Source organism: Crinia signifera, chromosome 2 (genome assembly GCF_055691185.1).
Source record: "Crinia signifera chromosome 2, ASM5569118v1, whole genome shotgun sequence".
In the NCBI taxonomy this organism is placed as follows: domain Eukaryota; kingdom Metazoa; phylum Chordata; class Amphibia; order Anura; family Myobatrachidae; genus Crinia; species Crinia signifera.
The window spans coordinates 163,475,599-163,487,698 of NC_139218.1; the positions used below are offsets into that span (position 1 = coordinate 163,475,599).

Below are 12,100 nucleotides of genomic sequence, written 5' to 3' on the forward strand. Positions count from 1 at the left end.
AACAGGACATCCCCCAGCCTCCACCACCCGCTTGGATTCTGCATCGGCTTGCCACTGGCGAAGCCAGAGCGAAATAGAGAGCACAGAGATGCGGGCCCCTATGATGCATACATCATTAGAGACTTCCACCATATAAGCTGAGGCCTCACGGATTTGTTCTGTTAACTGTAGCAGGACGTCAACATCAGCACCCTGATTTAGATGTGAAATCATCTGCGAAGCCCAAACCCCCATGGCCTTGTTGACCCAGCAGCCAACCTGAGCTGGACGCTGTACAACGCCTGCTGCGGTATAAATGGACTTAAGCGTAAGCTCCAGCTTACGGTCCGAGGCGTCCTTAAGAGCGATGGCCCCCGGAACCGGGAGAACAGTCTTTCTTGAGAGAGACGCATGACCGAAGGGTCAACCACTGGGGGTGTTTCTACCAACTTTCTGCCCTCAGCTGACAGAGGGTATGAAGTCAAAAGTCTGTGGGAAACCTGAAATTTATCAGGATTTTTCCATGCCATCAAAACGTGCTCATCTAATTCCTCAGCAGGAGGAAAATAGGCCGTTTGTCTAGGTTTTTTACCAAAAAGGATGCAGCCCCGTCATTAATATCTAGAGCTAGTTTGACCATATCAATAAGGTCGTCTAAGCCCTGTGTAGCCTGTTCAGGCTCTTGTGGTAAAAGCTGTTGGCTATCCATATCAGGAGCGACAAACTCACCCTCCTCTAGGTCTGGCATGTCATCATCATCCATCCACATGTCTAAGACCTGCGTAAGCAGCCTTTTTTTAACACTGGGGGCTGTGAGTCACATGCACTGGATTCTCGGGATTGCCACTGAAGGGGTTAAAGTCAGTCTCTATATGAAATAAAGGTTTCACAATTATAAGCCCAATTCTTGAGCAAGAAACTATGACATATTTACTTTTGTTCATCCATTGTTTAATTGTTTATAAAGACTCACACAATCTCATTTTAATAAATTGCTTTATTTTTTTTAACTTTCTATGCCATTGTAACTAATCTCCTTATCCACATTGCCCACAGATAAAATGCCACTAGTTTCATTGTTATAAAGCAGCAACACAAGAGAGCAGCAATTAAAGTACAGGAAAAACTAAGTTTAATAATGTAATAATCTGTTGGTTTAACTTGGCCAGTTGGAGGCATGCATGGGAAGTACGAGAATGTAATGTTAAGCATTGTTCACTTCCATATTCTGCATCTGAGATTCTATACCACTGTTTTGACTCTTTTTTCCTCCATCTTGCTGCTTCTTCTGTTTCTTTGTAATCTCTAGATCAATTGGAGCAGGCTTCACAAATCTGATGATCTCTTTTAGTCCTAAAGAAAGCAAAAACAATTTTTTATACATATATATACATATATATATATATACACACATGATAATAGCAAAATCAGTCTTTTCTTTCATTTCATCTGTGTTGAGACAATTTTTCTTTTTAATCCAGGGTCACCTACATATGGTCGATGTTTAGTAAAGGAGGCTGCTAAAATCAATTTAATGGTCCTTCACAAGTGCCTAAAAGGGAATGGTTAATGTACTTATACATTTTTCTATGTAAAAAATACAATCGAGATGGCAAAATTAGAGACAAAATGAAAAATAACTTCAGATAGCAAATCTAACCCAAAACAATTCTACAGTTATATAAACAGGAAAAGGTTATGGTAGTTAACTACTGTCCCACTAAAAAATAAGCATGATACCCTGGTAATAGAAGAAAAAAGCAGAAATATTCCAAAAAAAATTTGCTTCAGTATTTACAAAGGGAACAATCTTCAGAGATTCTCCCATAGATTGAATGCTCAGCTCTTGATTGCCCCCAAACTGTATGTTTGAGTGAGGAAATAGTAAAAAATAGATTACAGGACCTAAATAGTAACAAATCTCCTGGCCCGGACAAAACACACCATAGGATACGAATAGAATTGAGTTCTGTTATAGCACTACCATCTGATATTCGAGGAATCAAACTCAGGGACTGGCATCAGTGTTCCCTCTAAGCTGTGCGCACGCACACAACTCGACAAGCGTGCGCACAGACATTACAACAGAGCAGCAGTGGTCCTTTTTTGCAGTTGTGTACTCAATTAATGTGTGTTTCACCCAATAACTACATTGTGGGCTGTGTTTTTAATGTTCAAATGTTTAATATCATTTTGAAGTAAAGTTAACACAAATGCTGAACGTCATTTTCCAGTTATATATAAGTGACGCACAATAACTTAAATTTCCTTCCAAAGTTGCACAGCCAAAATCTTTTGCCGCACACAGACTTTGGAAAATTAGAGGGAACATTGACTGGCATATAGCTAACGTAGTACCAATATGGTAGCAAAACTAACCCTAAAAATTATAGGATGGTCAGCCTTACATCCATTCTGGCGAAAATATTAGAAGGAATATAAGAGATAGTATCCAAAATTTCTTAGAACAAGAGAAGGTGATAAATAAGGCTCAGCATGGGTTCGTATAAATTAGTCTGGCATGATCTATTTTTATTAGCTTCTATTAAGAAGTCAGTAAGTGGGTGGACTTGGGGAATGTAATTACTTAGGGTTGTAGTAATACTTCTTGTTTCGCTAAAGCTTTTGACACCGTGCCTAATAAAAGGTTATTAAAATGAGGTAACTTAGGGGCAGGAGATAAAATTTGTAACTGGATTAACAACTGGTTGCACAATCAGGTACAGAGAGTAGTGGAAAATGTCATACATTCCAGCTGAGGTAAGGTCCAAAGTGGAGTCCCGCAAAGTTCAATATTTGGACCCACCTTGTCTAATGTGTTCCTTAATGATATTGGTAGTCACTTTTTTTGCAATAAGATTGCAATATTTGCGGACGACACAAAATTGAGTAAGGATCTGGATATACTGCAAAGCGACTTAATTAAACTGGAAAAGTGGGCAAAAAGGTGGAAAATGTGGTTTAACGCTGAAAAATTTAAAATAATTCATTTTGGGAACAAAAAATGAACAAGCTACTTATAGGCTAAATGGATTTAATATATTAAATTCACATCAGTCCTTGTCCCAGTGGAGCTTACAATCTATATTCCCTACCACATGTACATGCGCACACACAGACATTCTAGGGTTAATTTTGTTGGGAGTAAATATGCCTACCAGTATATTTTTGGATTGTGGGAGGAAACCCACGCAAGTACGGGGAGAATATACAAACTCTGTACAGTTAGGACCATGGTGAGAATCGAACCCATGACCTCAGTGCGGTGAGGCAGTAATGTTAACCATTACACCATCGGTCCACATTTCTCAAGTGTAGCAATACACATGTAGGAATTTCTTTCTATTTCTTCAACTCAGACATTTACACCATACAGAAAAGTCGGTACTTATGTAATATCTGGGCTCCATTTACATTTATGCATATCTGGTGGACCTGCCCAAAGATAGTAGACTTAAGGAAGGAAGTCATCAAATTCATAGGTAACCTATTACTCGCACCTATCGCAAACGATCCCAAATACTTCCTCCTACCTTTGGATGTTCCAATCCTGTCCAAACCACAAAACAAACTGGATGCGTCATGCGGTCTCTGCGACCACCTGTCAGATCGCAACAGATTGGAAAAAGCCGGAGGCTCCCTCCATGCACTCCATAATTGCCCGCCTCTGGCACGTGTACCGCATGGAATACATGACAAGCATCCTCAAACACTCCTCCAAAAAATTAAATGTTACTTGGACCCCTTGGGTCTCCACCCAACAGTTCATCTCACCTTTCGCCATTTGAATCTGAGCCTAGTTGACCAACCTTTATTATACCGCAAGATACTTTACTCCCTACCGAGGACCCTCGCTCTTCACTCCCCCCCACTCTTCCCCTCATCTTTTTTCTATCTCCTACTCCACTCCATGACCTCCATTTCCACCCTCCTCCTCTATCCTTCAATCTTTCCCTGTCGACTCTTTCTTATTTCCTCCTCTTAACTCTTTTCACCTCTTCATAAAAATGTTAAAAAGGATCACATCATCCTCCATTCCACAGATTACTTTTTCAATGATGTATGTATTCTATGGTCTCATTGTCTTTGTTATGTGCACTGTGATCCACCAATAAACATATTTGGAAAAAAAATTAAATAAAAAAGGGGAATTGATTCAATGGATACCTTAATTACTATGTTACGTTGGGCAGCACGGATGGTGTAATGGTTAGCATTACTGCCTCACAGCGCTGACATCATGGGTTCCATTCCCACCATGAACCTAACTGCAGAGTTTGTATATTCTCCCTGTGCTTGTGTGAGTTTACTCCGGGCACTCCAGTTTCCTCAAACAATCCAAAAATATAATGGTAGGCTAATTGGCTTCCAACAAAATTAACTAGAATGTCTGTATACACGTGTACATGTGGTAGGGAATATAGGTTGTAAGCTCCACTGGGGCAGGGACTAATGTGAATGGTCAAATATTCTCTGTAAAGCGCTGCGAAATATGTATGCGCTATATAAGAAACTGTTAATAAATAATGTTAGGTGAAAAAAAAAAAAGCACCCGCGATGTGCTGCTGATGGTTGGATTCAGATTTATTGGATGTGCTGCATATAAGATCTCCAGGCTTCGATTGTGCATGGGAACACACGCATCGCATCTCGTACACATGAGCTTTGGCCAGTTTTCATCAGAAATATTGGGCTGATCTGCCGAAATTGGATAAAAACAGGCTAAATAGGACCTGTTTATGAGCACCTTTAGAAAGAAACACAAGTTCTGAAGCTTTGCCAGTACCCCAGTGGTTCCTACAACCCTAGTAGACTACACTAGTGGACTACAACCACCCAAATGATGAAAATATTTTTTCTACTGATGCTGCAATAGCAAATCGTTCTACTGCAATTGCTCTACTGCTATCATTTTCATTACCAGCTACAGTTTTTGAGCAAAAGTGCATTTTCCGCCAATCTATTGGTGCCACGGTTCACACAACATTGTAGTGAAACAAGTAGTCGTTAAACAGGGTTGCTTTTGCTTGAACTTGGATAGTGTTGGTTTTTTGAATATGGATATTTTCTAAAGAAAAATTTAAGAGCTTATAACTTCTCCTGTTGTTAAATAACTACCACAGTAGTCCATTATATGTGCTTTTAAAAAAAATGATGTAATTTAAAGCAGGATTTAAATTAAGTTGATTTAAAATCAGCCCACCCTGACCCTTCTGCCCCCTTTATAGAACTTAATCAACCTGGAATCTGATGACATTATAGGCTGGGCAGCAGTGTACCCAGCTGGACTCTGCAATGGCCCATGGAAAGAGGAACTGCTGCAGCTGGCCGTCCATATTCTCCCTTCTCCAGGACCAGTGGCCATTTTTGTTACTGCCTGCTGCTGCCCCTACTGTCTCTGCTCAGATGCTTCCACTGCTGTTGGCTCAGCTGTATGTACATGTGCCCGATAGGAGCAGACAGCTCCAATTGTAGTAGGCAGCCACAGCAAAGCCTTCGGCACCATCCACCTGCCAGCTGCCTGCTAAGCCGGGCCTAGGCTTGGAATACATGCCCCATGGCATTCCAAATGCTTTGGGAATTTGTCTATTCTGCCTGTGCCAGTGACTGGTTCTGATAATTGCAATTAAGTATTTCAGACAATGGTACAGATGTAGCTAAACGTCTTAATGAATACACATAGGCACATGCTGCACTGGTCTACAAATAGTTACACAAAATGCTGCACTGGTCTACAAATAGTTACACCTGGCCATTAGTTTACTAGAGTGGGCACACGTGTGCACACTTTTCACATCAGCAATGCTGAAATACAAAACTAAATAATCACTGTCAATGCCTACTCACCAGGAGGCATGAAATCCCTGAGTTTTTCTGGTACAATGATTCCTGTATCAGTCTGATAGTTCTCCAGGATTGCACAGATGGTTCTCGTTGTGGCACACATTGTAGCATTCAACATATGGACAAAGTCAACCTGTAACAAAATTAAAATGTAAAGATATGGGAAAATCACAGAAATTTTTCCAATAGTACATCTCTGTTCAATTCCAATCTGTAAGATTATTATTTTTTTAATTGAGGAATTTTTATTTGAAGTTTTCAAACACAAAAACAGCCACAGATAACAAGTACAATTGTGTCTCTGCTTGAAAGAAAATACAAAAAAAATAAGAGCAAATAAATACATACACGTCATCTACAAGTTACAAATTCTAATATTATTTCTGCCACCAAACAGAAAAAAAAAAAAGGGAGGCACATATACAGAAGTCAGAATTACAAAACATTGAAAACTACAAAACAATTATTTGGGCGGCTGATATACTGTACGGTAACCAGACGAGGGGTGTTCCAACGGTCCAACTTGTTAAAGTAATGATGTAATTATGTAACTAGATTTGTACATAAGTCTCTTGTGGCCAGACACATCGTTCACTAGAGCATGCCAGTGAAATACATTAGGGGAAGTTACTGCAAGTCAATTATGGGTGATCATAACCTTCGCCAGGGTAGTAAGGTATACAATATATTTGTATATCAACGGAGAGTGAGATGATTTATCGTCCAGGGTAAATATACAGTTTAGGAGACACAGCCAGCAGTGTCGCCTCAGTCAATACAACATCCCCCCAAAAAGCAAATATCGCAGGGCAGGACCATAAAAGATCTAAAAAACCACATCTAGGTCTGGCTGTATTGGTTCTCAGCCCCGCCCTACATAAAAAAAAACGGAGTATGATAGGTTTGATGTAAAGTGTAAAACAACATCTGTTGGTACCTGACACACTGTGTTGCACACCCTATTGATCCCAGAATCTGAAAAGACTTAAATATACCTCCCTTATACAACTGGCAAATTGAGGGAAGGCCTGCCCCACTCTAGAGATTGTTACAGATGAGGTGCAGTAGTTCCTTATAGGTAGAATAAACCATAAAAGTGGTGTCACCATCGTTGCCAACACTTTTATGGTTTATCAGTGCCTGACTCAACATAGGTGGGAGACCTCCGGTAGAGGAACCCGAAAAGAGTCATTGTAGTGCGAAAGCGGAGGATGGTCAATTTGGAAGAGATACGTCCACAACTGCTGAGGGGAATATCACAATTTAGAGGCATAAATGGAACAGTAAAATGAAAGAAAAACCTGAGCGAAATCTGGAGTGGAACAATGCTCCATCCCCTGTGTCAAAAAGCTTCTCAATGGACCCACTACCCCTCTCATTTTTGAATAAATAGGCCAAATAACTACCCCCAGTATGCCCCTGTGAATATTGGGCATGTTGATAAAAAAAGTAATCTGTGCATGGACTAAAGCTGGCCATACATCTACAGATTGATTGTCCGATCTGGCTGGTTGGAACTAAATCATGCTAGTATCTGAATGACGTTTTTTGGCAGTTTTCCAGCATTTCAAAGCAAATGGTCAACTGTCATTTGCGCTCATCCATTACCAGGATTTTGTTCCAACCAGCCAGATCCGACAATAAATCTGTAGATGTATGGCCAGCTTTATCCAATAAATAAATCAGACCAGGCTCTTCTCGTTTTAGATTACATTTGAGCAGATAAAATCAGCAACCGTAGCTTTAACCGGTGCTCAGCTTCACTAACTCTATTCCGGATCTTTAGCATGCCATGATGAAGTAAAGCGATCTCATCATGCACTTGACCAATCTGGTCAGTAACCCTCTGTTCCAAAGCTGTTATGGTGAGCAGTATTTGCTGTGTCAAGTGCCCTGGGGAATAAAAATAAAAAAAACGGACCAGGAAAAGCCGGACCGGAAATCAAAATCTGCATTCTGGAGCTTGTAGTTCCGGGGGTGTCTTGTCCGGAGGGATGCCTGTGATAGCTTTCACCAGGGACATGGGGAAGGGGAGAGGACAGTTTCCCAGTGTGGTCCACACCGTTCCGGTTTTCGCTACATGCCCGGACCCTACATGGAGGCTTTATTCTCACCCTCCTCCTCTCCCTGGTGACAGCTGTCATGTGAAGCCCCCCCCCCCCCCCCCCCCGACAGGACACCCCCGCTCACTATAGATGCGGCAGGCAGAGAGGTATCAGCAAAGGTCATGTGGTGGCCACTCCTTGCTAAGTAACCTCCAGCATCCCAGTAGCAGCCCCAGCGGAACCAGCCAAGATATCGCTGTACTTTTGGCCGTCAGGGAAGGAGCAGCAGTCCACAGTCACTGCCACGGCAGGTAAATAGGCACCCTGTGGCAGAAAAGCTGCCTAAAGAGTGTCTGGAGTCCAGGGACGAAAAATTAGCCAGTGCAGAGATTGCTGCTTCGACTGCTAGCAGGAATCAGATTTTATACGGATAGGACTCAGAGCTCTGTCACCTCAGTACCTCTCACATGCCAAGCCACGCCCCCTTCTGTAAGATTATATTTTAATCTTTAAATGCACATAGGAGTTTTTGTTTTATCAATTTATAAACACTGACCATGTCTGCATCTACATTAGATAAACAATTGCTCTCACTTAATGTTTAGTTATAAAACGTTACCTGCTTACTACACTATGTACATTTCATCAATAGAATAGGTATGACATGATCTATATTACAGTGGTTTCCAAACTGTCGTGACGGTCAGAATCAGAATCCCACATTGAAAACTCCCCTTAGCCTTAAATACATGCAACGCAGGATGTTTTGATTGAGTGAGCCATGCAAAGCTGTGTAGCATAGCACTTTTTTTCTTTAAGATGCACCGCAGACAAACAAAGCAATCTGTATGATACGCTGTACTGTGACTATAGCCACAAAGGGATTAGTTTCAGATATGTACAAAGCCACAGATGAAGCACAGTAAACCTTGACGTGAAAAAAAGACACATCCTTTGCATTGTTATACTTCATATACAGATTCAGACAGAAGTGCTGCATATCAAATTAATCAGTGCAATCTCATTCAGGGCTTCTGCAGAGTTGTGCAGGAAGCGTGGCGATGCGTATTACTTTACATGTATTCCGCGTGCGCTCGGCACGCTTCGGGCTGGGTGGCTCGCTGTGCTCGCCACACTATATAAAATCAACTCAACGCCGACGTGGTTAGTGGGGGGTATGAAAAGGTCAGAGGATGCATACCGCCGCCCCTCGCGGGCTCGCGGGTTGGCGTTGATAGTACGGGTGGCATGGGGGTGCTTTTAATATTGTAAGCACCCATTATGGTGCTTATAAAATTATGTTATGGGGGAACATTTAACATTGAACACCCATTAGGGTGCTTATACAATTTTAAATCGTATACCATTGTATATGGCATACAATGCGATGGTATACAAGTTAAAATTGTATAACATCGGCTGCCATCGCGTAACATCGTATGCCTTATGGTATGCGATGCGATAAAATAGAGGGGTTTATTTTTAGGTCACAGGACAAGACTGCAGAAGAGCCAACCAACAAGACTTAAGCTCCAGGGTTCAGAACTTCAAATGAACACGATTTCTCTGTATAGATTCTTAGCATATAAGCAGAGACGTTCCTCTTGAAATTGGCTTACTAACACTATGGAAATACTGAGTAGTGCTGCCTCTAATTGAGCTTTTCTTTTATTGCCTTTTTTATGATTTTTGTATTATTGATTTTCTCATTGTATATGATTTTTGTATGATTCATTTATTCATTCTTATGAATTTGAATTAAAAATATATTTTCTTTTTTAGCGCAGTGTACTTTTAAGTATTTTATTAAACGAGACATTATTTTAGCAAAGTGTCTTTTCCAATTCTTTTCTTGCACATGTTATAAGAAAATCCCAGATTTATTTAGTTAATACAGTGTTACCTTATCCATCATCTTTTTTGTCTGTCCATAGCGTATACGTAAGCGTCGAGCTTGATAGTCCGTGCAGTTGGAGCAGGACACTAATTCTCTAAAGGCACCAGAGCCAGGGAACCAGGCTTCTAAATCAAGCTTCTTGCTGGCTGCATGGTTTAAAGAACCTGCAGAAATGAAGGTGAGTAAATATTAGTTGCTGGAAAAGATTACAGTTTAGAATTCTTTTTTTCTAGAGATAACATGAGAGGTCTCAATATTAATAAAATAAACACAGCATCACTAATATTGACCAACATACCAGGGGCAAAATGTAATAGGGTGAGATTTTTTAGGGGTCTAAAAAGAAATTTGCACCATATCGCACGGCACATTTGCGATTTTAAAAATGGCAAACATAATAAAAGGTGTGATTTCACACGTTATAACACTTTGCAAATGTGCAAATTTGCCTGTTTTTGTTTAAAAAAAACGATTACATTTTGACCCAGGTTGCTATATTACTATAGCTGTAATAAACCAAAAAGAGTAGGGAGTGGTAATGTCTACATACATACTTTATGTCTTTGACAACTATGAGATATAAATACAAAATTTGAATGTGAATTTTGATTTGTGTATTCTATATAAAGGAGGGTCTTAACAGATGCCACTCAGAGTAAATGGTTTTCATATTAATATTTTTAATTATCTTTCATCTTATAGCATGCTTTATGATTACTGCCTCACAACACTGAGGTCATGGAGTCAATTCCCAACATGGCCATTGTTGTGTGGAGTTTGTATATTCTTCCCATGCTTCCTTCTCAAAATCTAAAAATATACTGGTAGGTAAATTTTATCCCAAAAAAGTTAACCCAAGTGTAAATGTGTCATTGTACATGTGTAACGGAATAAAGATGACTTTTCTCAAGGTTTAATCCATTCAGTTCCCTTGACTAACAGAAAGAGAGGGATTCTGAATATGCACAATCTATTACTGCCGGGGGTGCGGGGGTGCTATCCTAAGCAATACTAGGTACAAAAGAAAGAAAAACCATTACATTGGGGGATGCACACTTCATACTGCTTTCACATCGCAAAACCTGCTTAGACCCAGTATTTGAAACGTTTCTTAAAACGGGTCTGAGCAATTTAAACCCCTTTCACACCACATATCTTTAAACGATATTTCAATGCCCTTTTTGTCCCTTCATAACATTGAACCCGTTTAAACCCATAGAAAACAGTGAATGAAAAAAACAGGTCTGAAACAGGTAAAACACTGCTTTATTACCATTTAGAAATACAAGTTTTATAGAACAAGTAAATTCAGTCTGCACCTTTTATGTCCCTTTCAGACCGCACTTTTTACCAGGTATTTTGCAGGATTTTTACTGATTCAAAATGGTAATTTGTGCAGTCTGAAAGGTGCAGAGTGAATTTCCTGGTTCTATAGAACTGGTATTTTTAAATGGTAATAAAGCAGGGTCCTACCCGTTTCAGACCGTTTTTTTCATCACAATATACTTCTGACATGCAGTGATGATGTTAGCACAGTATAAGAGACACAGCACAAATACAATGCAAATAATAAAGTGGCACTGAGCTCCGCAAAGCACTATGGCCGGCAGGAACATAAATTGCTGTAACCTGTACTCCAGTAGGAGAGGTACAGGGGGGACTTGCCCAAGCGGCCAAGAGGTGGACCCCAGAATGGCTGAGTGCTCTCAGTGTCTCTCTATCACTATGTAGCAGGAAGGCAGGATGAGATCAGGGGAGGAGACTCACATGGGTATATTCCTTCCTCCTGTCCCCAGGAGAGGGGCTTTGTGAGGGGAGCCCACTCTCCCTACTAGCAAATGGCCACCCAGGGATTTTGACCTCATGTGGCACCGGTAAAATGGCGGGGATCCGGCACGCGCCAGGCAGCCCCACTTACTGGCACCGCTGCCTGCCCACACACACACACACCGTTCCCTGGATGGCGTACCAGTCTGGCCACTTGCTAGCGCAGTGGTCCCCCCCGCCAGGCTGTTACAGCCGTTCCAGCGCATGCGCTGTCGCGTGCACTCCCAGTGGGGAGTGCCTTAACATAATCAGTGTCCTGGTGCCCGGTGACGGCTGTCGGTCCCCCAGTGCCTGGGGCCAGCCGGATACACCTCCTCTGTGGCAGCCAACTTGGGTGGTGTGCGGCTGCCGGGCCCAGGTGATGGAGCAGCATCGCAGGGGTCTAACTGACCCTCAGCACTGCTGCCCTGTCACTGACACACAGTCAGTGTAAAAAGAAAATCTTTAAAAAAGAAGTAAGGCTGCATAAGGCAACCCCTCTCTATAATGTGCATGTTGGCTCCTGCCA

The 12,100-nt window shown here is 41.3% G+C and overlaps 1 protein-coding gene across 1 annotated transcript in view; it reads right to left on the reverse strand.

The window, feature by feature from the left end:
* Window positions 1–958: 958 nt before the first annotated feature.
* The window catches only part of SARS1 (seryl-tRNA synthetase 1), a 97,163-nt gene continuing 86,021 nt past the window's right edge, over window positions 959–12,100 (reverse strand). Inside the window, exons 9-11 of the mRNA XM_083173158.1 lie at window positions 9,772–9,929; window positions 5,827–5,956; window positions 959–1,332 (exon numbers count right to left, since the gene is read on the reverse strand). Coding sequence (XP_083029284.1) covers window positions 1,184–1,332; window positions 5,827–5,956; window positions 9,772–9,929 — 437 coding nt within the window. The 3' untranslated portion in view covers window positions 959–1,183. The remainder of the gene's footprint in view (window positions 1,333–5,826; window positions 5,957–9,771; window positions 9,930–12,100) is intronic.